The sequence below is a fragment of the Diorhabda carinulata genome, chromosome 6, assembly GCF_026250575.1.
Source record: "Diorhabda carinulata isolate Delta chromosome 6, icDioCari1.1, whole genome shotgun sequence".
NCBI classification, from domain to species: domain Eukaryota; kingdom Metazoa; phylum Arthropoda; class Insecta; order Coleoptera; family Chrysomelidae; genus Diorhabda; species Diorhabda carinulata.
This window is the reverse complement of record NC_079465.1, coordinates 26,611,375-26,637,838: the sequence shown is the minus strand read 5'-3', so window position 1 is coordinate 26,637,838 and position 26,464 is coordinate 26,611,375. Positions and strand designations below refer to the sequence as shown.

The following is a 26,464-nucleotide window of genomic DNA, read 5'->3' as shown; positions in this document are numbered from 1 at the left end:
ATATTTATAACATACGCTTAATGTCTAAAATCTTATCTCTAGAATGATCTCCCGCGTTTGTTTTTTTACAAAGGGGATCTGCTAAATTATCGTTTCAGAATGATTATGATTTTTCCAAATCGAGAAGCACGGATCGATAGAATCCTAATCCGGACCATTAGACTTTTTTTGTGGAGATGTCAAAAGTATGGTTTACAAAACTGAACCTCTTGCTTGCGATTAGCTCTATCACGCCAGGACGTTCGCAGCGAGCAGTTTGAACATCTTCTAAAGTTTCCGGATTCAATCAGTTTTGTTTTTCTTTTCTATTTCAACCAATAAAGTTTGGATCTGAATTCCCTCCTCACTCGATTGACAACACAGCAAGATCTGATTACATAATTTCTTTAGATTACATAATTTTCAATATAGAATTGATTTCAATTCACACCCCTTATATTATCGCTTTAAATTAAATACCTTTTATCGATTCGTCGATGATTCTTTCATCAACCACAAATCCTTTAGCCAGAAGAGCAGCATGACAAGCATTGCCCACAACTTCTCTAGCTACCTCGTGGTATTCCTCTATTTTCTTCATAATTTGATGGAATTTATCCATCTAAAAAAGAAGAATTGTTGTTTAGAAATAGATATTGTTGTTGCCGCTATAACAAGTCAGTATTTCATGCTTTTGAACCAATTATCATTATTATTGTTTGACAATAGTAGGCGGTTGAAAAAAACCGATGAAACTATTGTTTTATAAATTTAATCATAAAAGTTTTTCAGAATATTGTTCACACTTTTCAGTCTACTAAAAGTAGTGCACAATTCGAATGTTTATAGCTGGTTGTCCAGCATCAAGTCTGTTCTTGAAAATGTTTGTATTTGCAGCAGTCATTGTCTCTTCATGCATTCCACATATACACTAGGTTTCTATTGAGTCTCCTCTGAAGCGACGTTCTCTGAGAGTGGGTAAGGCAAATATTCTTAGGCGTTTTTCATAGCATAAATCTCTCAGCGCAGGAGCTGAACTCGTTCTAAAAGCTCCATATCCTTCACAAAATATGGACTCCACACGGACTGCGCAAATTCAAGCTTTGGTCTTATATACGTTTTATAAAGAAGTCTTATCATCTCAACTGAGTGATCCTTAAAAGCTTTTTATTCCTTATACCAATGTGTAGAACACTACATTTGGTTTCATAGAGCTTCATTTACCATTGTTTTCGTCCATTCCTCTACTGTGTGGAGTAACTGTCAGAAGCAGACTTAGCAAGAATCTTTGTATCATCAGTAAAGAATGATATATTTGTTTTAATGTTCACAGCAAGATCACTAATGTAGATCACAAAGAGAAGGGGACCAAGAACAGATCCTTGAGGTATTCCACTAAGAACCTCGTGCTTGGTTGACAAAGTACCATTCGCTTTCACTTGGAACTGTCTAAGCTGGAGAAAGGAGAATTATCGAAGCATTTTTTCCATTCCGATTGAAGTACCTCCAAAACATGTGATTTGAACGCATCACACGCTTTCCAAATGTAGAAAAACGTTGACACCGCAATTTATTTTTGATCTGCAGAAATAAGAAGAAATCATTAGTTGCCAAACAAAGACCGTACGATTGATGACTCAACAGTTCGATGTTTTAACTACTCAAAATCGTTTTGGTTTGAACTGATGTGTGATAGCTCATATTGTCGTGAAAGTTAATGATTCGTCTTCTCCGATTGGTTTCCCTGATTCCTTAGAATACTTCTGGAAAACAAATGCTGGTGTATTATTCAGAATTGACAGTTCTTTGTTGCTCTAATGGGCTCTAACTGGCGACCATTTGCTTCCAAATGCTTCGTGCGCAAACAACTTTTGTTGGATTTGGCTCGTCTCGAAAGATCCATACAGTCGATTGCTATTTAGTTTCGGATTAATATGCATAAATCCATAAATTTTCATGCAATATTGATGTATGTCCATGTATGCCTAAATCTTGCAAGATCAGATTACACACAGCATCGATGTTTTCTGGCACAACACTCAATCTTGGACGATCTTCATCCTGTAGCGAAGTGCGACCAAGATCGAATTCGGAAAACCAGTGAAAAACGGTGCGAATTTTTAAAGTAACAGCTCAAATAGTACGTTCACCATTAAAAATGTCAAATTTCATGATGGCAATGTCAGATTTGACATATTCACATCATTGTTGCCATATCTCAAAACTTAAGTAGCAAAAAGAGGTCGTTGAGTTAATAATAATAAGCAACAGTTTTTATCATAATATAAATACTTACCTGGTCTTCAATAAAATAAAACAGCCACGTATTTTCGATATCCGAAACGTCTGTAAACGTAACATCTATCATCTTGAAACACATATCCTGAATATCTAACAGACCTTGTCTCAAAATCGGATTCAGACTAAGCATATTTTCTTCTAAATTTCTCTTAGCGTTATAAATCTTTTTACGTTTTACGTTTATTCTCCAAACGTAAAATCCTTTCCACTTTCTAAAATAGTGAAAGAGTCTGATCTCCATTAAACGACAATACATGTTGTATTCTTTTTCCCATTTATCGAGAGTCGTGAAAATTATTTCGCTTCCGACGTGTTGCATGACGCCTTTGGCGCTCATCGTGAAAAAATTGGATTTGTCTACTTGCTTGTAGGGTACGATACTACAAAACAAAAACATCGGTTATTACTGAGAAACCAAAACCTTGACGCAGGTAGTCCAACGATTCAAAGAAAATTTATGGGCATTCCTAATCTGAAATTCATAATAAATCGTTTTAAACCCTTAGCCAGGAGTTCTGATGGGCGCTTTGCATTTGGTATAAACCAATTTGGTCAGCTTTTCATCGATTTTTCCAAGACCAAACCATGAATGAACTACACATACCACATTAAAGTACAGAATGAAATCTCAAACCCATTCGAGACAACGGTAGGTGTATTACTAGAAAAAATAGTTTGAGATGTGAAAGTCGACACTAAAGTACGTATTGAATAAGACAAATTTCATAGCTGCGACGAAGGATCGCAGGGCTGAAATTGCTGGTCAAAATATTACAATTGAAGAATATAACATCGAAGCGGTGGATGAGTTAGTATGCCTCGGAACCTCGATGAACCTGAGTAAGATGTATAGCCCTTGCCAAAATATGTACTACAAACGTCAAAATCTATAAGACGTTAATCGTAGCTGTTTTTGTGGAAACCCGAACCCTAAAAAAACGGATGGAACGTTACTCTCTACCTTCGAGAAAAAGATACTGAGAAAAATTCACGGGGCTCTTTAAGAAAACAACGTCTGGATATATTGGTAAAACTTTGAGCTCTACAACTTATACAGATGATCAGAAAGCAGAGATAATAACAACAATCGAAATTGGCAGGTTTAGATAGGCAGGACATCGACAACAGCGTGCCCAGAAAAAAAAGTCGTACAAACGGGCAGTAGAGGCAGAGGGAGAACAAAACTAAGATTGAGAGATGGGGGTCTCTGAATATACTTCAAAAATTTATGCAGGAAATTGGCAAGAGACCAGAAAGGATGCCGTTCGAGACTAGAAAAGCTGGATTACATAACAAAAGCTATTCTATAATGTTCCTTGTTGTAAATACATTTTTCTTATTCGAAAACATCTAATAGAAACAACGGTAGCTAGAACTGATTAACAGCATCAATAATTACATCTCGTCGAAACTTGTATCTAGCCATAACGATGTAGTTGGCAAGGTTGTCGATTGTTGTTGAATTCCAGCACGGATATCCGAGATTCAAATCCTCTATCGAACGAGAAACAAACCCGCATATAGGTGAAACTAATATGAGCGTGTTATTTTTATTTTTATTAGTAGCTACAAGTTGTCGTACCAAGAAACTGTAGTTGTTACAAATCTAAGGAGAAGACACAAATTGCGAAATTATAGTGGAATGAATTTCGATACCTTAATGCATAAGGATAGAAAAGCTCGTGTGAGTTTGGAACAGCGTAAGTCATATACACGAACGAACCATCTGTAGTTTGTCTAAATTTTTCGATCCACTCCTTTTGATCCATAACATACTCCAATTTAGTTGTGTGTCTTCTAGATCTATATTCTCTAAACGTAATACCGGGTCTTTGAGCTAAAAAGTACAATCAATATCAAGATAGTATTAGGTAAATCAAAGGGATATATAGAAAGCGTCTAACGAATTCATTATTTTAACAACATCTTCTTTTAGATAGAAGAGATGGTTGAGCATACAGAATGCAGAAGATCACAAAAAATATCAAGACAAGAATACAGAAACAAGAAGCACCTGCACATGAATGGGATCAGTATTATAGTACACTACTGACAGATAATAGACCAGAATATAATCAGCCGACACAGACAAATATACAAATAGATTCAACAGTAGTTTCAACCATCACCGTTAATTCACTTATTGGGTGTTGAAGTTGAGAGCAATATGCCCTAGTCACGTGGTCGAATTAGCTAAGGCAGTATCACAAAAACTCGAAGTCCTCTTCAAGACCAAAAAGCTTTATATTCCGCTTCTAATCCTCTACAAGGACCACATTCATCCATCTATGGAGTATTGCACGTACGACTCAATACAGAAAAGAGCAATTCGACTCATAGGAGACCCAGAGTTGATTAGAAACTTGGACTGGTCTAGAACATTAAAGAAAGGTCGCTGACCGGCAGGCAGACGTGGCTCACGATCACCGAGTTCGCCTGCAAACGTCCCGGAATTTTCTTTGGAGAAGTGCAAGCCTGTTGTATCAGCTACCAATGCACTACACTCTACAGAAGTTCAAGATCAATATCCGCAGGTATCTTCACACGGCAGGCACCACTTGAACTACACTCACTTGTTCTTGCTTTTTACAAAAAAAAATTTGCCTATGGTACACAGATGTCTCTACAAATATGTTATGGGAAATACCAACTACACCAGTGATTCCCGAAGTGGTACAAGTGTACCGCCAGGAGTTTACGGGAGGCTCTAAATCAGGATTATTCTTAAATTTCTATAATTAAATATATTAACCATAGAGCAGGTAATGTCATTTGGCTACCTAGGCACACAAATCAGCGCAGACCAAAACAGAATTAATGAAGTAAAAGGACAAGCAAACAAAGCCAGCTGAATATCAGGTGCACTCCGGGACATCATCTGGAATAGTACCAGTTTGAACAAAAGAGCAAAAGTTAAAATATACAAAACCTGCGTTAGACCCATATTGGCATATGCTATAGAAACACGAGCGGACAACAAAAGAACTAAAAACATCATTCGAACAACAGAAATGAAAATACTCAGAAACATATGCGGATACACACTAAGAGACAGAAACACAGACATAAGACACGAATGTAAGATGGAAGAAATAGTCAGATGGAGACGTAAACGTAGAAGAGCTTGGAACTAACACGTGGACAGGATGACAAGAGAAAGATTAGCAAAGATCGCACGGTAAACCAGGGACACGACGACCTTTAGGAAGACCTCCAAAAAGATGGAAGGATTCATGAACATCAACATCACAAGGATGACAAGCTGGAAACTACAGACCTAAGAGCTACAATACGTTGAAGAAGAAAAAGAAGGAGACTTAATTTTTTGCCGAATTGAGAATATAATAATATAGAACACATTTATAGAACAATTTATAAGAAATCTCCAAAAGATGAAAAACATTAGGTAAGGTTAAGGTAGATTTCATTCCCTATGATAAGCAGATGAAATTACACTTTTATATATGAAACATATAATTTTGTTTTGATTACATTAATTTTTTCAAATTCATTTCTGTATACCTTTCTTGACTGATTTTGGAACCACTAAAGTATCTTCTGAAAGTGTTCGCTTCCTACTTTGCATAGTAAGCTCTTGAAATTGTTGAAATCCCGTCTGAAAACGAATTTTTCATAAAGAAATAACGAGAGTATAAGTAGATAGATAAAATGTTGATAGAGGTGATTCGTTCTATTCACGAAAAAATAATTCTAAATCGGCGCCATCTAAAATCAAACTCATCCATCATTAACAATAAACCAGCCTAATAATAACATGAACCCAATGAGTACGTGACTCCTCCAACAGCTATTGATTTTTCAAAAACTGGCATGAAAAAAATATGCTGCTAATAGTTGACTACTTCATCACTTTGTGACAAAAATTGTAACTTTCATTTTGTCTATTCCCTTGAATAAAAACCGGAAAAAATGTAGAGTACGCCACAAAGTTGTAGTTGTTACTCCTTGAGATAACACATTGTCTAAGATCATTGATAGATTGGTCAAAAAGAGGCTTTTATCATTTCTATTTAGATATAGAATATTTACTAACCATCAATTTGGGTTTTCTTGGCTTTCGATTGTGTTAGTCATAATATTTTAAACAACAAATTGCTGTGCTTCGGTTTCACGAGAACACCTCTTGCATGGTTCAAGTCAAACCTTACCAACAGAAGTCGGCTTATAAGAATTGATACAACGATGTCTTCTTGCAATCCAATAGAATGTGGAGTGCCACGAGGCTCAATTTTGTTGTAGGAGCAACCCTGATCTCACGGCACTTCCTAAGACCATATCTAGTGACCTAATCACCATTAAGTTATGGTGCGATTCCAATCTTCTCTGTCTTAACGTTTATAAAAATACATTACAGCTTTTTTTATTAAATAACACCACCATTGATGTCGTTTAATCTGTAAAATTCTTGTGGATAATTGTTTGAAATTGGAGTTACATATTACCGCCTTATCTAAAAAGTTGAATTCCTCCTGTTTTGCGCTGAGATCGGTTTCCATAGAACTGAACTTATCCACCTCCTTAACAGTCGCATCTCCGATACGCCATCACCTTCTGGGTTACGTGTGGTGCGACTCAATTTGAGTGAATCTTCAAACTACAAAAAAGAGCTGCTAGATATTTACTCGGACTAATCAACAGGGACTTCTTTAAAAGATTAAAAATTATCACTCTTCATCTTTGAATCCTTTTGCCTAATTCGTAAGCACGCTTCTCCAATTCTCCAATTTCAGAAAGATCGTTGCACGACTATCCACTTAGGAACGCCGATCACTTCAAGTTCAGGATTAGTTAATGGCTCAATATTTTACAATGCAAAAATATGCACAATCGCTTGCCAATTGAAATCAAATCGATATAATCTTTTCCCGCGTTCCGCAATAATTTGAGGGTACATTTGCTGGAAAGTACCTTCTAGTCTGTAAACGACTTCTATTCTAATATAATAATATTTTATTTCGGACTATTAACTATAATTTTTTTCTAGAAAAGTATTTAATCCATTGTAGAATATTCTCCGTTTTGTAAACTGGATTATTTTCCATAATTTTCATTGTTTCTACTGGTTTGTTGAGCTTTTGTTATTAAACGCGTCGGCGTGGTATTTCATCTATTGATTTTTAAAAGAAATTCACTTACCAAGGGTTCCGGCATTACTCTTTTGTATTCGATTTTCTCCAACAATTTTTTATGAGGTATATGGAAGGGAATAGCTCCAAGTTCCCTGAAACATAAAAAAAAACCAATTAGAGACAATTTCTCAAATAAAAATCCTCAAAAATTAAAAATTGCCTGCCATGTGGTTAGGCTCGAACTTCTGTAGGTTGTGTTGTTCGGGAAAGACGTGCCTTGGTAGCTGATTCCACAGACTTGCACTTCTCCAAAGGAATGAGTCCCGATTGGTATCTGATTCCACAGGCTTGCACTTCTCCAAAGGAATGAGTCCCGATTGGTATCTGATTCCACGGGCTTGAACTTCTCCAAAGGAATGAGTCCCGATTGGTATCTGATTCCACGGGCTTGCACTTCTCCAAAGGAATGAGTCCCGATTGGTATCTGATTCCACAGGCTTGCACTTCTCCAAAGGAATGAGTCCCGATTGGTATCTGATTCCACAGGCTTGCACTTCTCCAACGGAAAAAGTCCCGATAAATTAAGGTTCTGAGCAAATACGTCATAACTATATGATATTTGGTTACAACGAGAATCGAATGTGCTTCAAGGAGATTTAGATAGATGGCGAAGAATTTATAATTAGAATACTCAAAAGAAGAATTGCCTGAAAGTGTCCAAACTAACAAAGATAAAGGCATTTTGTTGTTTGCATAAATATATTTTTTAGCATAGTCTCTTTTTAAGTTAAGTCTTTGCACTTTTCCAGAAAAGCCTCTAGTATTTTTTGCTGTTCCTCAACGCATGCGCAAATATATTTCCCAGCTTATAAGTGCTGACATCTTGTTCATCATATTGAGTACGCAACCTTTTCAGACAACGTAATTGTTGGTTAGGTTAGATTAGGTTAAGTAAAATGCATAATAGAAAATGCAAAAAACATATTTATGAAGATGGTTTATTCTGTCAATATTTCAATCAAAATTACCTTTTGAAAGAATGTGGTGGCTCACATACAATAGGTTTAGGTCCTTCATAAGGTCTTCTTCTGACTTCTTCTTGATACGTGATGTCTAATAGGTCTCCAGTGACATCGCCGATACCTTAATATACAGATAATTCATATATTTTTAGTCATAAGTTGCTTTAAATTATACAGTAAGTATATTAGTTTTTCTATAAACAGGATATTATCTTTTAATATTGGAGAAAAAAATTAATGCTACCCTCAACCGCTGACGTACAAGGTACCAATTTTTTTCATTCAAAACTTCAGTTAAGGTGGTATTCCTGCGCGTCATTTTTTGGAAATTTCTTAGTTATCAGTGTTGCCACGTTCTTAAGCAGATGAGTTTGACGGGAGACAAAATGAACCGTCTTAAGCAAACCTCCAATTTAAAATATATTGTTATTGTTGAGTGAAGTAAAATAAATCAACGTATTTCATTTATTTTAAAAGATAAACAGTACCATCTACATATAAAGTAGGACGAATGAATCTTAATGAATCTGACGATGAAAATGTCTGCATATAGAGGGTTTCTTATAAATAATGTCCGTTTCTAATGTTCACTTTATTAAATAATCATTAAAAATTGAAAGAATACTACAATATATTCGTGCAAAAAACTCTTTGAGATCTTGGTGAAACTATTCTTTGAGATTGAATGCAACGCACTGCATTTGGATTCAAAGCAAGAATTTCACCATAGATCTAAATAAATAGTAATCAAACTTGTGAATGTGAACAAAGAATACCATGTTTAAACCTTCTAAAAAGTGGGTGGCCTAAAGCTTCGACTAGTAGAAACAAATAGATTGGTGGAATATGCAAAAGATAAACTGGGAACATCAACTCGAATATTGACTCGCTGATTTCCGAGAAAATTTGAAGATAGAGTTTTGATCAGGTGTGCCATATACGAAGCAAGCATTTCACGTCCTTGTGTCGAGCACACGAGGAGTTAGATCAACATATTTATACAGGGAAATGTCTTCCTAAATTGGTTACACATCATCCCAATCAAGATCGTGTTTCATGCTTTATCAGGTTGTAAAATAAAGATGGAGATAGAGTGTTGGTGGAAAAGAAAGTGAAACTGTGTCAAACTTAGTATTCCAGCAATTATTGGTTAGGTAGTGAACCAAAATTCGAAATGTGATCAAAGTATGCAGCTGGAACAAACCTATTGTGATTTTTTATAATAAAAGCTGTCTCCGGTAATAAATACAATCGTTGTCTTTAAAATGTCTATATTATTTCGTTCAGATAGAGACATTACAGAAATCAACAAAATTATATTCTACTAAAGCATTAGAAAGTCTCCAAAGTAACGTATACTATACATACGTCATCGTCAGTGACAGCTAGGGCTGCCACCCGTATATTATAATAAATTATTGTACTCTATACGTTATGAAAAGAATAAAGCACTTTATTTGACATCTGTATTGAGAAATCGCTTTATTAAACCAATTATATAGTCTGATATATACTTCTAAGGGGTTTGAAGAACTATCAACTGCCCAAAAATGACAGCAAGTATTTAATAATATTTTTTTGATTTCCGTCACGTCAGCATTCACAAAAAGAGTTTGTTCTATGATTTATAGCGAATGGCGAAACTTAAAAAAACAAAACGTCTCTAAATTTGATTGAAAATGAATTGCGTATTCAATTTAATCCAACTATAAACTGTGATTATGAATCATTCGATCATTCAGTACTCGTACTTTAATACTGCGACAAAATATATGTTTTTACTTCACTTTGGTACTAGGTGTACACATCAGTGGTTGAGGGTTCCAACCGATAGTTCTTAAGTTCTGGATATCGCCATAGACAAAATATATGTATGATAAGTTTTAGTTATACAAGTTATATAAGTATTTGGATTGCGACTGATTATGATTTACCTGTTCCAGCGGATCCTGTCGAAACTCCTGAAACTACTGAGCTCCTGTAATTAGATGCAAGTTTCCGCGACATTCTTCAAAAACAGGAATTAAAAATATTCAATCCATCAACCCAACGACATTGTCATGTCACTTTATTTGGTTACTATGGCAACAATATCTGTTACTATGGCGGTTAGAGAAATTCGGTTGTGACTAAAGTTACGAGGGACAGTTTTTTTTATTTTTCAAAAAAATTCTTTCTATTCTTCGTAGTCCTCTATACTTAAAGCCAAATCAGGTGTATATATCGGTATTTCTTAAGTAGTTACCGTTTTCCCTTTTTTTTTTGGAACCTCCGAAATGCTGTGATCATCATCTTATTGAGCGTGCTTCCTTATGTACAAGTTTCCCGATTGAATTCCACATATTTTTATTTCTGGGGTATACATATACCCAAGTTTCATCCACTAAGAGATATCAACAGAAAAATGGACATGAATTAGACGAGCTTCTCATCAGTATTAAGCAAACGTGGTACCCGCCTTCCTAGTAGCTTACATTATTGGCTAAATAAACAATAATATTGGAAATTTGAGAGATACGTCGCTTTTAGATTTTAATTTACCCCATTTCTCTCAACTTCCGATTTGCTTTTGATGAGCTAACCTGCAAATTTGTACATAAACAACAAAAATTTCTTTTGTTACTGATTTTAATCAACAAATTAATGCAATTACGTAGTTTGAAGCAAAAGAAAATTTACAATAGATGTTGAAATTGCCCTCCAAGTTTGCTTCAAACTCAATACTTACCTAGAATTGGTTTATCGTTGCCTGAAAAAAAAATTTCGACACCAAAATGTTGTAAAACATCTAAAATACTTGCACATCAATAAAGCCACCAGATCTGGCAGAATACCATCAGTACTGCTAAGTAAACTTTTCTCCATTATACAAGAGATGCAGATTGGAAATTTGCTCGATTTCAACCCATACCACAAAAAGAAAAAATACGGTTCCCAACAACTACCAGCGATTGATAAAGTCGGTAGTTAGCAAATCTATAGTTATCTTGAGTCTGGTGACATCATCAGCGGTCATCAATTCGGCTTTCGTAAGCATAGTATTATCAATCATCTGCTGGAGTGGACCTATGGCAGGCTTTTCGCAGGATCTGGTGTGGTAACCTTCTAAATACATTAAGATAATACGGTTTGTCTTCCTCGACTGGCTTAATAGCTTTCTCAAAAACCAGGTCTCTATCGAAAGACACCTCAGAAGGGTTTTAGGTCAATATTTCCCAGAGAGGTGCATAGCACTCTAGTGTCATTGCTTAATTCAACCGATTCAAGTAATTCGAGTGGTGCCTGACGTGTGGAGGTGCCTGTGAATATTGATCTTGAACTTCTGTAGGAAATACGTGCCTTGATAGCTGATTACACAGGCTTGCACTTCTCCAAAGAAACGAGTTTCGATAAATTGCGCTTCTGGACGATGGCAAGCGAACTCGGTGTTCATGAGTCACGTCTGCCTGTTGAGTAGATCTTGCAAAAACTGCTCTAGGTTGGATTATGCTGGACAAATTTGAAGAACATTTGTCGTGGTAGTATCGGTAAAATAAAGTCAAGTCAGCAACTTTTCTTCTATTCTTTAAGCTGTCCAAGTTTCTGGTCAACTCTAAATCGCCTATTAGTCGAACTGCTTTTTTCTATATTGAATCGAGCATCTTCAGGGTATGCTTAGGAGCCAAGCTCCAAATGTGCAAGAAATATTCTAAATATGGATGAATCTGGGGCTTGTAGAGAATTGGAAAGAGGGCTCCAAGCTTTTGTGAAGCTGCCTTAATTTTATGTCCAGACAGGACCAAATCCTGACCTGCAGCCTTCTTTATAAAAATAGCAGGGGCTTTGCTACATTAAACCTAACCTAACTACCCCATTCCAAAACGGTTACAAGATCGGTGTTTATGGTGGTGTCGACGGATTTGGGTAGTAGCCGTGTTTATTGGGGTGGTTGATTTGAACGACGAAATCAGAGTGATATCGTCTGCTTCCCATATTTCTCTATAGCTCCAGTCCATACGTTACTGACAGGAGGTCCCCGATTGATCTCGGCAATAACTGGAACTAAAACAATCAGGTCTGCAGGAAAGAGACCTTTTATATGATAGAGAAAAGAGCTTGCATAGAGAACTTGTTAGCTTAGCTGCGCAATTCTTCAATAATTTTGGTGGTATTCCATCTAGGCCAGTCGCTTTATTGATGTTCAAGCTTTGTCACATCTCGATCTCAAAATTCTATTTCTTACATAGATGTACCAACTCTAGTCAAAGTGAGTGGTAGCTTTCCTGGTGCATCAAGAATTGAATTCAGTCACCGATAAAATTTTTGACTTACAAGAGCCTTGGTGGACTGTTTTTGCTACAGACCAGAAAGACCTTGATCCATTTGGGCAACTGAGAAGTTCATTTTTAACTCTCTCATTATATCGTTCCAGGTATTTCTCAAGACAACAAAGTTTAAACGATTTTAGGCACCAGGATTTGAGTGCCTTTTGGAATAATCAGCATTTTGTTGTTGACTTCTCCAGTGCATTTGTTATCAAACCATGGATTGTTGTTGGCAAAGCCTTCGAAAGAATGAGGAATTTAGGCTTCCATACCTGCCAAGAAGGATCATTGGATTAGAGAAAAAATAATCCAAAAAATGAAATCTTTTATATGCTTCCTTGTGGCCGATGTATAATGGAAAACTTTATGTGGTCTAGGTGAATCCTGAGTTTGGATTTCCAGTTCGCTCGTTTCTATAATCAGTTTGTGATCAGGATCTTATGGTAGAAACAGAATGAACTTAACGCAGCGAAGACCTACTGTACCTAAATGCAGCTAAATTAACGGAGAACGTAGAATTCCCAAAAAAAAATCATTTAAATTCTTCACTTTTATCTTATTTTTTGCTAGTTAATGAGGTTTGACGACGTTTCTGGTATACGAGGATCAAATTTTCATACCATTTTTTCTGTGTATTAGTTGAATAAAACAATGGAAATCGATGTATTGCTTCAAATATATTTAGTAAAAAATACAGCTTCATTGATAACATTTATTAAATGTACAATTTATTTGACAAAACATTGTAAAATCCAAATTTGTTGACCGAATTGATTCCTTCTTCCTGTTGGTCTTTATCACTTGCATACTAATTTATTCGTTGTTATCATAAATTCTATTTAACAATGTTACCAATAGAACTGGTCATTAATCAATAGTCCATAGCTTTGTCGATATCATGATAAACAGTTTTTTTAATTTATCGGTACTAAACAGTACCAAAATCGTTAGTTTTGCATCTCATTCGATGTTTCACGTTATACACAGCAATTAAGCTGTAGTTGGCTGCGCTGTTGCTTCTGTAACTGTTGACGTAGTATCAGAAGGTTCGTTTACTCCCAACCACGGTAATCGTTTTTGTAGCTCTTGTCTACAAAGAACAAGAAAAGTAGTTAAAGCAGTAATCAAATTCGTAATTTATCCAAAGTATGCAAATTAATCGAATGGGGCACTTTCCCTCGCGATATAAAGATGCTCAATCATTGTTAGTTATTAATTTTCTAATAACTTTTAGTTTAAAGAACGTACTCAGAAAAAGTATCAATCTGATGTGCTCTTGGTTCTATTGGCATTAATGGTAAAGAACAGACCCACATTAACTGTTAATTCAACTAGGAACAATCGTATGTTTGAAACGTGTTGGAACCAGAACGAAGAAGAGGAAAAATTTCCTTAAAGCTTGGATCCAACAGGATGAAACACGTCAACATAGACGCTAGACAGATTATCTAACGTTCGTGAGTTTTGTCGATGATGGTACGTTAAGAGTTGTGTTTATTATTGTAACAGTAAAACACACGATTCGGTTTCTAAGCATAGATTAACTTTGATTGTCTTCATTGTGAATGTATAAAGGGGTAAAACAGCCCCTAACAAAAAGGAAGGAAAGGTACAGATGGCATTAGTAAAACAACATACAGTGGTGTCTTATTGGATTGATAGCATCTAAATCGTATCCACTAGCAGCTTCTAAAGTCAGAAAAGTTACAATCTGATGTGCTCTTGGTTCTATTGGCATTAATGGAAAAGAGAAGACCCACAGAGATGTGTTCATAACAAATTGAAGAAATGTCACCATCCTTGTAGACATGGAACATTTTTAGACCAGTATATAGAAAAATTTTTCTCCCAAAAGTTCAACTTAAATTGCTCCTACAATTTTTTTGCTGTGCTGAATCATTACCAACAATCTTAGGAGGGTGCTACCCTTCCTAAAATGGAAAAAACGTATTTTTGGGGGGTAATCCCTAAAAAACTTGCAATTTATCAGTTTTGGGCTATAAATGAATGAAAATGAAAGTGAAAAATAGAACTAAATTCCTTGCAACGATGTTGTGATAGTAGATATTCCCCTCCAGAAACCAGCATTACTGGTACCGACTAAATGTTATGGAATTTAACAAATAACTCTTAATTTTACTCGCTACAAAGTTAGAGACAATATTTCAGAGAATTTTTGCTTTAGTTAAAAGTATTCATTATCCAAATTTCTTTTTTCGTGCTTTCTGTTAAAGAAAATTCAAATTTCAGGCTATGGAATGTTCGATGGACAGAATAGCTAAGTCGTTGTCCCTCAGCACTAACTGTAGTCATAGGATTAGGTTAAAAATAACTGAAATGTAGTGAAAGTCCAGGAAAACTTGAAGAAATAGAATAATTTTTTATGGTTAATAAATTAGCAAGTTCTCCTACAGAAGATTTCGTTTTTATTTCGCGTCTAAAAGCGGATCGAAAACTGAAAATTTCCTTGTCAAACGAGATGGTACCTTTTCCAAAAAATTCCAGAAATGATTTTTTGTTTAACTTGTGTATGCATGTAGATAACTGGAATTAATCAAAAATGAAACTAAGAAACTTCACTAAATGTTATAATAATAAATTAATAGGATCCTCCAGTGCTCAATGTCCCTCTCGGGATCGGGGCCTCATCCGGCTGGGGGCCCGATCTTATCAGAAATGATTATCAGTTGGCATGAAGTAAATCAATATGAAATTTCTTTGGAACAATCTTTAATCATCCATTGCGGGTTACTCAATAGAAAAAGGAAATGTTCCTTTCGATATACAACTTCAAATATAGATGACACCATCGAAAGACGTGTGGAAATCACATGGAATTGATATTTAAGTGGGCCCCTATTGTTAAAAGAGGGTGAAAGAACATCGGTATATACCAGTATCTGTTCTTCAATATCTACTCTATGCTTAGAACTCCAATTAGAAGCTCTATCTTCAATATCAATATGGGAATTTTATCTGAAATGAAATAGGACACAGATAGTAAGGATTGAGCTCCCGTGTCACATCATGCTGATATGAGAATTCTATAAGAAACAGATTGATCAGTATTTTTTATTTTGGTCACGTGTCATTCAAGAATCAAGAGATAATTACCAAGAAAGGGACATAAAATCCTTTAACTGCACGTAGCCTTTCTGTGGCGAAAGAAAATTCACCTAGAAGAAAAAATTTCTGGTGGAGGAAGATAATTGCACAAGACTCCATAAATGGTTACAAAGAATGTAACTATCGAGCATCTACTCTGCTTTGACGGACAAAGGATGTAAAATCGAGAGATAATTGGCAAAAAAGTAACATAAAACCCTTCCACTGGACCGGAGTTTTTCTGCGGTGAAGGAGATTGCACCAACAAGAAAGAATTTCAGGACAATAAAGAGAATTATAGGGCAAGACTTTTCCAAAAACTTCTGCTGTGAGATCTAAGAAATATTTAGATCTTTCTCGCCATTGGACACTTCGAATCTCGAAGAAATAGGACAGTTAGGGAAAAGCGAAAAACTTCATTATGAGTTGGAATTGATTACAAATAAAAGAGAAAAATATATCATAATGGTTAGGTATTGAATAAATTTACAAATTGTGGAAAATTGACAATAAGCCTCAGATATCATAGTTAACCATAACCAATAAATGTCCCCTATATACAGAATGCTTCCCATTATAATCCAAGTCTGCCTTGAGGTTAGTTCAGGTACTATAGTTGATGAATACTTTGAAATACCAGCTCTAAACTCTTTGTGACAAAAGTAGTAGTTTAATCTTGTTCAATTAACAATATATAATATCTTTTTGTAACCAAAAACAACAGAAGTGTCATTTAAACCAATACTAGTTATCACAAAATCACTTTTTTATTATTCAACCCCAAACCCATAATGTAATCAGTTAATTAAGGCTGGATTCTAAAACAAAATTATTTTGGAAACATCCCTTGGATTTTGTAATGACCCACGACTTGACAAAAAGACGATAAAGACTAAATCTCTGTCACAATTTTTTTTTTTGATCATGATCCAGCTCCTCAAAACATTTTTTGTTATCCTGGATATATTACATTGGATTAATTTGAGTCTGTCTAAAGGAGAAGCCTTTGGATATTGATCTTTATGGTGGTGGTTATTAACTCGAGGACGAGGCTGATAGAAACCGGAATTACGTTCATAATATTGTTAAAAGTTAGTTTAGGAATTTACGTAAACAAATGATGGTAACCCACAACTTTCATGAAGACACTCATCATTACGTTCCATATGGCAGAATTTGAACCGACGTTTCCAAGTATTTGGAATTGAATTTAAAAAAAAAACCACTAAGGCATACATATAAACAGGGAGCAATATCCTTTTCGCTTACGGTGAAAATTATTACCTGTATCTAGGATGACTGATAGCGTATATGTAAGGATCTATACATGCCACCAATTTACAAGTACAAGCTGGTATCATCGATACGCCGGGAGTTAACAACGACTGGTCTCCGAAAGCTCCTATAAGCGCCAAAACGGCATAAGGCGTCCAAGACGCGACGAAAAGAAAACAAACCGTTAGAGCCGCTTTGGCTATTCTCAATTCCGCGGATTCACTATTCTGTTGGTTAGCCCGAAGTGATTCGACGTTCATTTTCTTGGCCTGCGAAACAAAATTTTTTTTCATTACGGTGAAATTTGTAGGCACTAAAACTACTTAACATAGATAAATATACATTTGAAAGCAATCCATTATTAAAATGTTAAACACATTTTTAGTTGATATTAAGTAAGGTGTTGGATTGCAATAGCAATAGCAATAGCAACATCGTAATTGAAAGTGAATCATCTCTTCTAGTTTTTGATAAAAATCTATTCTATCCAGAAGATCTTCTAGCAAAAGCTCTTGATGTATGATAACGATGAAGCTGCTGCCCTTTTAGTGTCCTCCAAGTAGTTGTTTTGTCATATCCTTCACACTTACTATTAGATGTTCTGTTAAGTAAAGGTATTTAAAGAGCTTCTTGCCCTGTCGAAAAATGATGGACTCTTATAAGGAGATAGAAAATTGGTGGTTAAACAAAGATCACATTACCACAAGTCGCCGCAAATAGAAGTCGCTTCGACCGGAAAGTCTTGTGTATCTGGTGGAATTATGAAGGTTCGGTATACAAATCATCCAGATGGTCAAAAATATCCAGGTTTAATTAACCAAAAGCGGGCTCTTTTACTAGAAGCCATATTGCGAAAGTTACGCGGAACAAGATTGAAGAAGTTAATGGTATTGATTCAGATCCACGGCGAAATTCTTAAATGGGAAAAAATACTTCTCATTTTATATATTTCTCTTTGTATAACAATTTGAAAAATAAGGAGAATATTAGAAACCGACATTATTCATAAGGCATTCTCTAAATTGTTATATTAATAGTTTTTGTTGTTACAGGCTCACCAAAATTCATTTTTTTTTTTAGTTTCACGTTTCCATTCTATCGACAACGACTTGGTAAGTTTCTTCTATGGAACTTGTAACGGCTGCACTAGAGTTTCCTCCAAATGACAGGTTTTTATGGTAAAAAACGATTGATGAATTTTTGTAAAACGTTACAACAAAGGAAAAACAAAAAATTTTTAATTCACATAATGCATACTAATCAATTATAATAAAAAAACAACTTTAATGATGATTGGGGTCACTTGAAATTGTTATTAAAAAATCTAACCTTAAAAATGTACGTACAATGTTATTTGATACGGACCGTGTAACTAGCGCCTCCTATGGGTAACCGAAATAAAAATAAATTGCAGTGTTGTCAGTAGTTTCGACAAAATCGTAAAAAATGGATATAATTTGTTTCTTAACTTTTTTTACTATGAAAACCAAATGATTTAACAGTTTCCTACAAATCCTAGAGAAGAGGTCGCCTTTTTTGAAACGCCTTGTATATTTTTGATTTGAAAACAATTCAAATACACAAAGATTTCTACAGATGCTATGATCATCACTTCCATACGTCCAAAAATAAGAATTTTTCACGTCGTATTGGCGAAAATCACGTGTCACTAGATGGCGCTGAATTTGGATTCTATAGCGATGAACAACAAACAAAATTTTTTATGTTTTTTATGCGTTTTTAATGATTTTGGTAGGATTTCCTTTATTTTTGTCCACTAAAAAGCTGAACATATAGTATTATGTGGCCTAGAAAATTCCTTGCCTCTGAAATAACTTTCAACACGATTTTAATGCTTAACAGATGTTGCCCAGTTCGTAATTTTCGCGAATATGATGTAGCTCAGGCAATAATCATCTGATCATGAAAAAAATAAACAAAAAAAAATGATAAATAAAAAAAGTGATCTTACTAGTGAAGTTGCAAAGCTTCTTCACCTCTTTGAAGCTGAAGTGAAGTGAAGTTTGAAGCTGAAGACTATCATTTTCATCATCAACTTTAAATACGAGGGCGCACTATGATGTATAATGATTTCAATATCAAGAGTATTTATTAATATGCACCTATCAAGTGGAAAAAATTGTTTCTTGTTGGGTGCGACATACTTCCAAGGCTCCCCATTCATCTGATTTGGTCATGCTTTATTTCTGATCATTCTTTACCACAAAGAAAAGATATTTCACGATAAACTCTGAGATAGATGAAGCAATTCTTAAATTGTTTCAGCATAATTCCAAAAATTGACTAGTTTCAAGTTTTTTTCTTCGATTTCAAAAGTACATTCATGTAGTCGGTGATTACTTTGAACATAAATATAATCATTTTCCTAAAGATATAATAAATCTTAGAATATATAGCGTCACCGTCGTATTTATGAAAAAACTCAAAATATTTTTCTATGTATTTCATATATAAAATGTCGCTGTCGATATAAGCTTCAAGTTTTTAACAGCGTTGTTTTTATGGTACGCTTCAGTAAGATAAAAGATAATTAATTTCAATTATTAGCATTTCGCTGTTACAAAAATTCGTGCATTATGTTATTGTACGCGGTCTGATTATTAAATAACGAGACTGGTTTCGTAAAATGGTTTCATTATAACAATTATTCCACATTCGAATGCCTTACGTTTTTTCCATTGATCGAAGCAGTGCTGGACGTCTTCTTTGGTTAGGGTCATTAGGAGCTCTGCCGTTTTTTTCTTTACCGCTTCCATCGACTCAGATCAGGTCCCTTTCAAAGCAGATCTTTTTCTAACCTTTCAAGGAAATTTGAATAGACCCGTTGACACAAGAGCTTCTGGTCATGAGTCAGATTTTTTGGCACAGACTTTTGTCGTGTGTAATTCCTCGTATAAAATTTTTCTAACCGTTTCTTTATCGGCGTTTACAACCTCGGCAATCACCCGGATGCTCATTCGACGATCTGCACGCACAATTTGGATGATTTTGTTCACTGTTTCCGGAGTTAAAACAGTCACGGGGCGACTTGGGCGCTGGTCATCTTCAGTGCTCTCTCTGTCATCACTAAAGCGATTACACTACTCAAAAACACGCGCACGAAATAGAGAATCGTCCCCATAGGCCTCTTGCAACAATTTATAACACTAAGTCGGTGTTTTTTCCAATTAAATGAGAAATTTGTGATTGATACGTTGCTCCACGAGAGAATGTTCGTTTCAAACCTCTACTGCACAAATACTATAATAGTGACGTTAACGTGTTTTGGGACGTCCATAGACAAGATATCTAGATACCCAACGCACCAATCGTTTTTCACCTCACCCGTCTAGAGCGCCCTCTAGGCGCGCAGTCTCGTTATTTAATAGCCAAACCTCTGTTAAACACTCTAGTTGGATCCGCAATGAATTTATATGGACATACCTGTTCTCTTAAAGCCTTTTCGTGACTAAATACTTTGGAAACAATCTGGCTGTAGAAATATATAATCAGCAGCATCGGGAAAACGTAAGAAAAAGTAAATATCGTACCAACAAATACGCGATTGTTGAATGTTCTCGTCAAATAGTCAAAACTGCATGTTGTTAGGAACCCTTCTGCAATAAAAATTTGTTTTTAAATAAACACATTTGGAATTTAACAAATACGAACATTATCATCTTTAAAAACGTTTTTATAAACTAATATGTCAAAACAATAAATAAAATACAGACAATGAACCAAACTGTGAAGAAACAAGAAGAAGTAATCAAGCCTATATCACCTGAAGAAATTTTTACTGAGATAGAAGAAGCTCTTTGAGGATTTCAAGCAAGCGTATGATTCAATGGGTAAGTAAAAAACATCTGCTCTAGGCGCTAACAGCACTGGGAATAGCAAAGAAAATACTACAATTGATAAAAATAACACCGAGAATGAAGTAGCTGTCGAAATAAGCGTAACTGAAAATTTTTAAACAAAAAGAGGTTTAAAGCAAGTGGACAGAGAACAGTGCTATTTAACCTTGTGCTAGTAGTGATTTTGAGGTACAGAGGTGGATTTACAATAACAATACTTATCTTCGTAGATGATGAGATACTTATAAGTAAAACGAAAGAGGATCTAGAAATGTTTCTACTCTTTGGAAAGAAAGGAAAAGAATATGGATTACGCATAAATGAAAAAAAAATTAAATATGAAGATGGGAAGGGATCTGAATAACTTCAACCAATTGAAAGTGTCGACGAAGCCGTAGGTTTGAAGAAATCCAAGAGACTGAATTCGTGGGAGTGACAGTGACAAACTAAGGAGATGGAGATGAACCTTAGAACTTGCATTTCTCGAGGGAATTCATACGTGTGCCTTTCGAAAGCTGTTGACATTCAACGGCACTTTACATCTTACTAGAATTGATCACTCTACACGTCAATGCCAAGGTCATACACTCTCTATCATAAATTATCAAAGCACTTCGTTTGATGTCGGATCCTCTTCAGCACGGTCTTCAGAACTATCATTCTCGCATCCTCACTATAAAACCAGGGCCTGCGCACTGGTATAGGAGAAGTTCAGGACGATTCTCAGCGCCATCTCTGTTACTGGCTCATATCTAAAAGCTCACTTTTTGGTATTTTATTTTTAAATGTTTGTCAATCTGGATTCTGAAACTAAGTTGCAATCATGCATCGATTATTGAATGAACAACGTCCATCTTGCAAAGGTGTATAAAATCTTTGCAAAGGTGTTTGATATCGTTTGTTTATTAGCTATTTGCATTTTTGTGCATTTGAAAGTTATTATTTGTTGCGAATTGTGTTTACTTACTCATTATGAGTAAACGAGTAAAGGGCTGCTGTGTACCAGGATGCACGAATAAGCAAGTGATAAGGTGAAAGTAATATTTACTATTTATCAACATAAAAATATTTAAATTAAAATCAAGTTCATATCTATACGAGAATAACTCTTTTCTACCTAACTTCATTAATTTGTATTTAGGAAATAATTTTGTTGAACGGTTAAATTTGTGATTTTACTTTTTTATAGACATTTTACACATTATAGACATATAGAAAGCTGCAAGAAAGACAACGGTAATCATTAATTATCCATAGTTATAAAATAAGTTTTTTATATACCATTATATGTACCATGTACAAACAGAAACATTTTTTAAACACTCCAACATCTCACTGTTGACAGTCCTAAGCCTGCTAAAGTGTGAAGGAAAATTTTTTGTTTGTGGATATTGTTATAAAATGTCAAAAACAAGATAAAAATCATAATAATCATCCTGTGTTTCAATATTCCATCTACCTATATCTTATATAAACCATTTAATTTTGAAATTTAAATGGTCGGACCAGTTTGGCACATAAATTTTAAATGAAACCAAAATATTTTACAAAATACTTCATTTAAACAGCATTTTAATGAAATGTTAGCAAAATGAAAGTATTTTGCATAATACTTTTGATGCGACAACCAGCTTCGTGTTATTTTCAAATTTCCCGCGAAGTTAGCATGGATATGAACCTTAGATCAAATCTTTGATTATAGAAATCTTTTTACTTGGTACGGAGCCAGTCCGAGAGATGTCGCTAGGATCGAACTTTGTCGTCAAATTTTTATACAGAGTGGCAGATATATCGAGTTTATAATCTTTGCCTTTATGGAGCACATTTTGCTTGAAAAAAAAACAGAACACTTCATTTTAAGGTCAAAACATTACAGCGATGATTTTTCCGTGAATCCGGAATTGTTACGTAAATTCCAGGAAAGTCTGTGAAATTTTTTGATAATTATTTAGGAAATTTGAATGGTTTTTAATAGATTGAAAAACTACCACAACAGTTTCCAAATAATTTGAGCGATTCCTTTAATTTCTGCTTCCCTAAGTCCTCCAAAACCATGTTATTATCTATAATATACGAGGTGTACGTATTTGATAAGATTTATTCATTTATATACCTAATCTGAGCCCTTCTGGTCACTTTCCGTTCCTAAACATAAAAAACAAACTTGGTGGTAAGCAATTTAGGACAAATTAACCACTCTTGTATAAAAATTTGAAGATTTGATTTCGATTTTTTTTAATCATAACCGTAGTTGTAAACGTAATTATTTACTGAAGATTTTTCTATTGTGGAGTTTCGTACTTTCACTCGAAAACTACATTTTCTCTACTTACCCGGTACAAATCTGCCCCATATTTCCATTATCGGAAATATAGTCCATGGTACCGTATAAATCCAAACGATAAGTATCATAATGAGAGCTTTCATTTTGGAAATTTTTCCATCGAAAGGTCGCGTGATTGTCATATATCTGTCATAAGCAATACAAGCATTTGTCATCCCGGCTCCTATTCCAGATATTGAACCCATCGCTGCGAAAACCTGGCAACCCAGATGGCCCAAAGCGAATCCGTGATGAAACGTATTATAAAGAAATATCGGAGCTTTCAACATCATAACAAAATCACAAAAAGCGAGATTCACCACAAACATGTTTGACGCTGTACGAAGCGATTTAGCTCTAAAAGAAAATGATAGTTAATAACAAATTGTTTGTCAGATATTTCGAATACATTTGTCTATGGTGACCTATCATAGATCACCCTATATAATCGCAAAGTGTCACCAGGCTACTGTGATAATCAACTCTACCTCTTCTCCACCAGCTTTTACTGTTTCCACGGTGACGCAAATCAATGTGCCTAAGAAGCACATGAAGTGGATCACATTCATTCATTATGGGCTCCCACTTCAAAGCAACCACCTACCAATACGCCATTCACCGTGATTTGGTTGAGAGATACCCAGAATTGCAGTATTATCAAAAATAATTTCCTTCCTGCACCCATCTTGTAGCAAAAACTGTGTTAAGTGATGATTTTTAGGTAAAGCTACGTTACATTAAATGTTTAACAGTTCATGAAACATGGATAAAATTTTATATTTTCTAAGATCTGCAATAGAACAACTACGAGTCTAGCTGTATCAGCAGAGCTACCGATAGACCAAGGACCATTCCTCGGTCTATCTAAAAGTATAGCTGTCACGTCTCCAAGTAGATAAACCCAGTATGAGAGAGGCAAAGACACACCTGGTGACTGTTCACAGTGATCTTAGACGCCATCTTCAAGCTTTAATCATCACGGACGATCCGGAACACCGCTGGGGCATAAGCACTCTCACTTGCGATGTTTAAGCACATGTTCAAGCCTTATAGTTTGCCTATCGACGTCAAAATATACAAACCAAGGTGCTTGGATACCTTTTTCAAGCCAACTAACTTTTTTGAACACAATTGCGTTAATGTAAATGACTCAATTTTTTGTTATACCCTGTAAATACGTTTCTAAGCTTTTTTCCTTAGCATTGAGGCGTCGTTATGTAAAAATTTTGAGATATTCTTGCTACTGCAATACTTACGAGCAAAAAATCCACAGTACCATACCATTTCCAACCATAGCAGCAACAAAAAAGAAGAAGTACACAATTCCGAGCATAAAATGAAGGCTTTTGTCAACGTCTGGAAAAGTGAGCCAATGCTCTGGAATATAAACGAGCTCTTCACGTGGTACATCCCAACCTAAATGTTGTATTATTCTTCCATCGAGTGCGTCCATAACCCTAACAAAATAAACAAGTACGTGGAATGATAAAAGATCGATTTTAGAAACAGATTGTGTAGAATTTATGAATCCACCGTCGTATTTATGGACAGGGTTTGAAGAAACACTTATTACATCACTCAATAATGTATGTGACTGACACACAGATGGCGGTGCCATCGTCAAATCCATATGACGTTTCTGACGTGTTGATGATTCAGAACAGTGTTTGGAGATGTTTATACGTAATAAATTAGATTTTTTGCGTCGATATGTGACAATGGATGAAACATGGATCAATCACTTCACTCCAGAATCAAAACTATTATCATCTGAGTGGACTGCAGTCGGTGAACCACGTCCGACACGTCCAAAGACACAACAGTCAGCTAGGAAGGTTATGGCTTCAAGATTTTGGGATGCAATTACCTTTCGAATTGCTTCTTATCCACCGATAACAAAATATTTGTTATCATTTCCATTTTTTTAACAACATTCTTGAGAAATATGTTAGATATGTGCAAGAACATTATGAACTGTTTAAAAAATTGTTCTGAGGTAATTTTATTGAAAAATCAGAAAATAAAAAGTTATTGAGCGAAAAAAGAAATTATTGCACTTTTTTGCTCACAACTTTTTAAAATCGCGGTTAATGACAAAAAGTATAATAAACAAAATTGTAGACAAAGCTATTTGCCACAATTTATGTCTTCACGAATTTTTTGTAGGGACAATAGTTCGCGAGATATCGTCAAAAAGAGCTTTTCACCCCTTTATTTAAGATGACGGCCAGTGAAAAGTGTTGGAACTCCACAAACTTGGGGTTAGGATTTCGTTGAGTCCCTCCACATATCGATCAAATGAAATTGCTTCCCCAGAAAAACGCAAGGTCCATTGTAACATTTCAATAGACTATTGTTGTTGTCTATAGTCTATTTTTATGTATGAGAGAGTAATAAAATGATAAAGTATTATTAATCCATAAGTGTTTCACGTTTTTTCAAGCTACATATTGTATCAAACTTATACAGGATATTCCGGGACTTGATGCAAAAAATTCGAATAGATGATTATGTATGTCCATGTAGTGTATTTTACGGATTTAATAATTCTACAAGGCCAGAGGCGGCTCATGCCCAATGGTTAACAATCCATAACTTTCGCAGGGACAACCTGTACAATCTAAAGACAAGATGAAACTCATTATTTAGGAGATATGTAGATTTTTAGATCTTTGTATATGCCGAGAAAACCGTTCGCCATAAAGAGACATTCTGATAATAATTATCATAATTAGTTCAGGTATATTTATGAAAATTTTAAGAAATATTCAATTTATTCTGTAATAAAAGTTGAAATTGAAATATTTATTGAATGAAAGAAGAATGTCTTCAAAATAAATTTACAATGTCTTCACCTACCTTGCGTTGGAGGATATGGTCCAGTTGTAAAACCTCATATTGGTGGCACTCCATGAGATTTCTAACAAACTGACAAATAAACGTGCTCATAATCTCGGTATTTATATTATAAATCTAATGGAATAACACTTCTATGTGATCCCATTAATCCCATTAACTCTCAGATTTCATGTAATTAAAAGATTTCTTTGGACAAATCAATAACATTACCATGGATTCGAAAGTGCATGTGCAGAAACGTTAAACTAAATTAATTTAATAAGATTATACGCTTGGCGACGTAGTTTAATCGCTTAGATATTTTGGTGGCTCAAATATTGTGTTTTGGAAGTTTCCTAATAACCGAGAA

General features: G+C 35.0%; 2 protein-coding genes across 3 annotated transcripts in view; both read right to left on the bottom strand.

Moving 5' to 3' along the window:
- LOC130895161 (dynein axonemal heavy chain 6) overlaps positions 1-10,495 on the bottom strand; it is a 75,119-nt gene extending 64,624 nt beyond the window's left edge. For both annotated transcript variants that reach the window (XM_057802334.1, XM_057802333.1), the window contains exons 1-7: positions 10,327-10,495; positions 8,399-8,513; positions 7,438-7,522; positions 5,803-5,896; positions 3,937-4,117; positions 2,276-2,660; positions 460-601 (exon numbers count right to left, since the gene is read on the bottom strand). In XM_057802334.1, the coding sequence (XP_057658317.1) occupies positions 460-601; positions 2,276-2,660; positions 3,937-4,117; positions 5,803-5,896; positions 7,438-7,522; positions 8,399-8,513; positions 10,327-10,399 (1,075 nt within the window). In that variant the 5' untranslated portion in view covers positions 10,400-10,495. The remainder of the gene's footprint in view (positions 1-459; positions 602-2,275; positions 2,661-3,936; positions 4,118-5,802; positions 5,897-7,437; positions 7,523-8,398; positions 8,514-10,326) is intronic.
- A 2,859-nt stretch (positions 10,496-13,354) lies between these two features.
- On the bottom strand, positions 13,355-26,216 carry LOC130895160 (opsin, ultraviolet-sensitive-like). The gene is made up of 6 exons (XM_057802332.1): positions 26,116-26,216; positions 24,513-24,713; positions 23,267-23,613; positions 20,521-20,693; positions 17,086-17,345; positions 13,355-13,786 (listed from the first exon to the last, which is right to left on the bottom strand). Exons 1-6 carry the CDS (start codon positions 26,151-26,153, stop codon positions 13,687-13,689), a joined length of 1,119 nt encoding a protein of 372 aa, XP_057658315.1. The 5' UTR covers positions 26,154-26,216; the 3' UTR covers positions 13,355-13,686.
- Between the last annotated feature and the right edge of the window lie 248 nt (positions 26,217-26,464).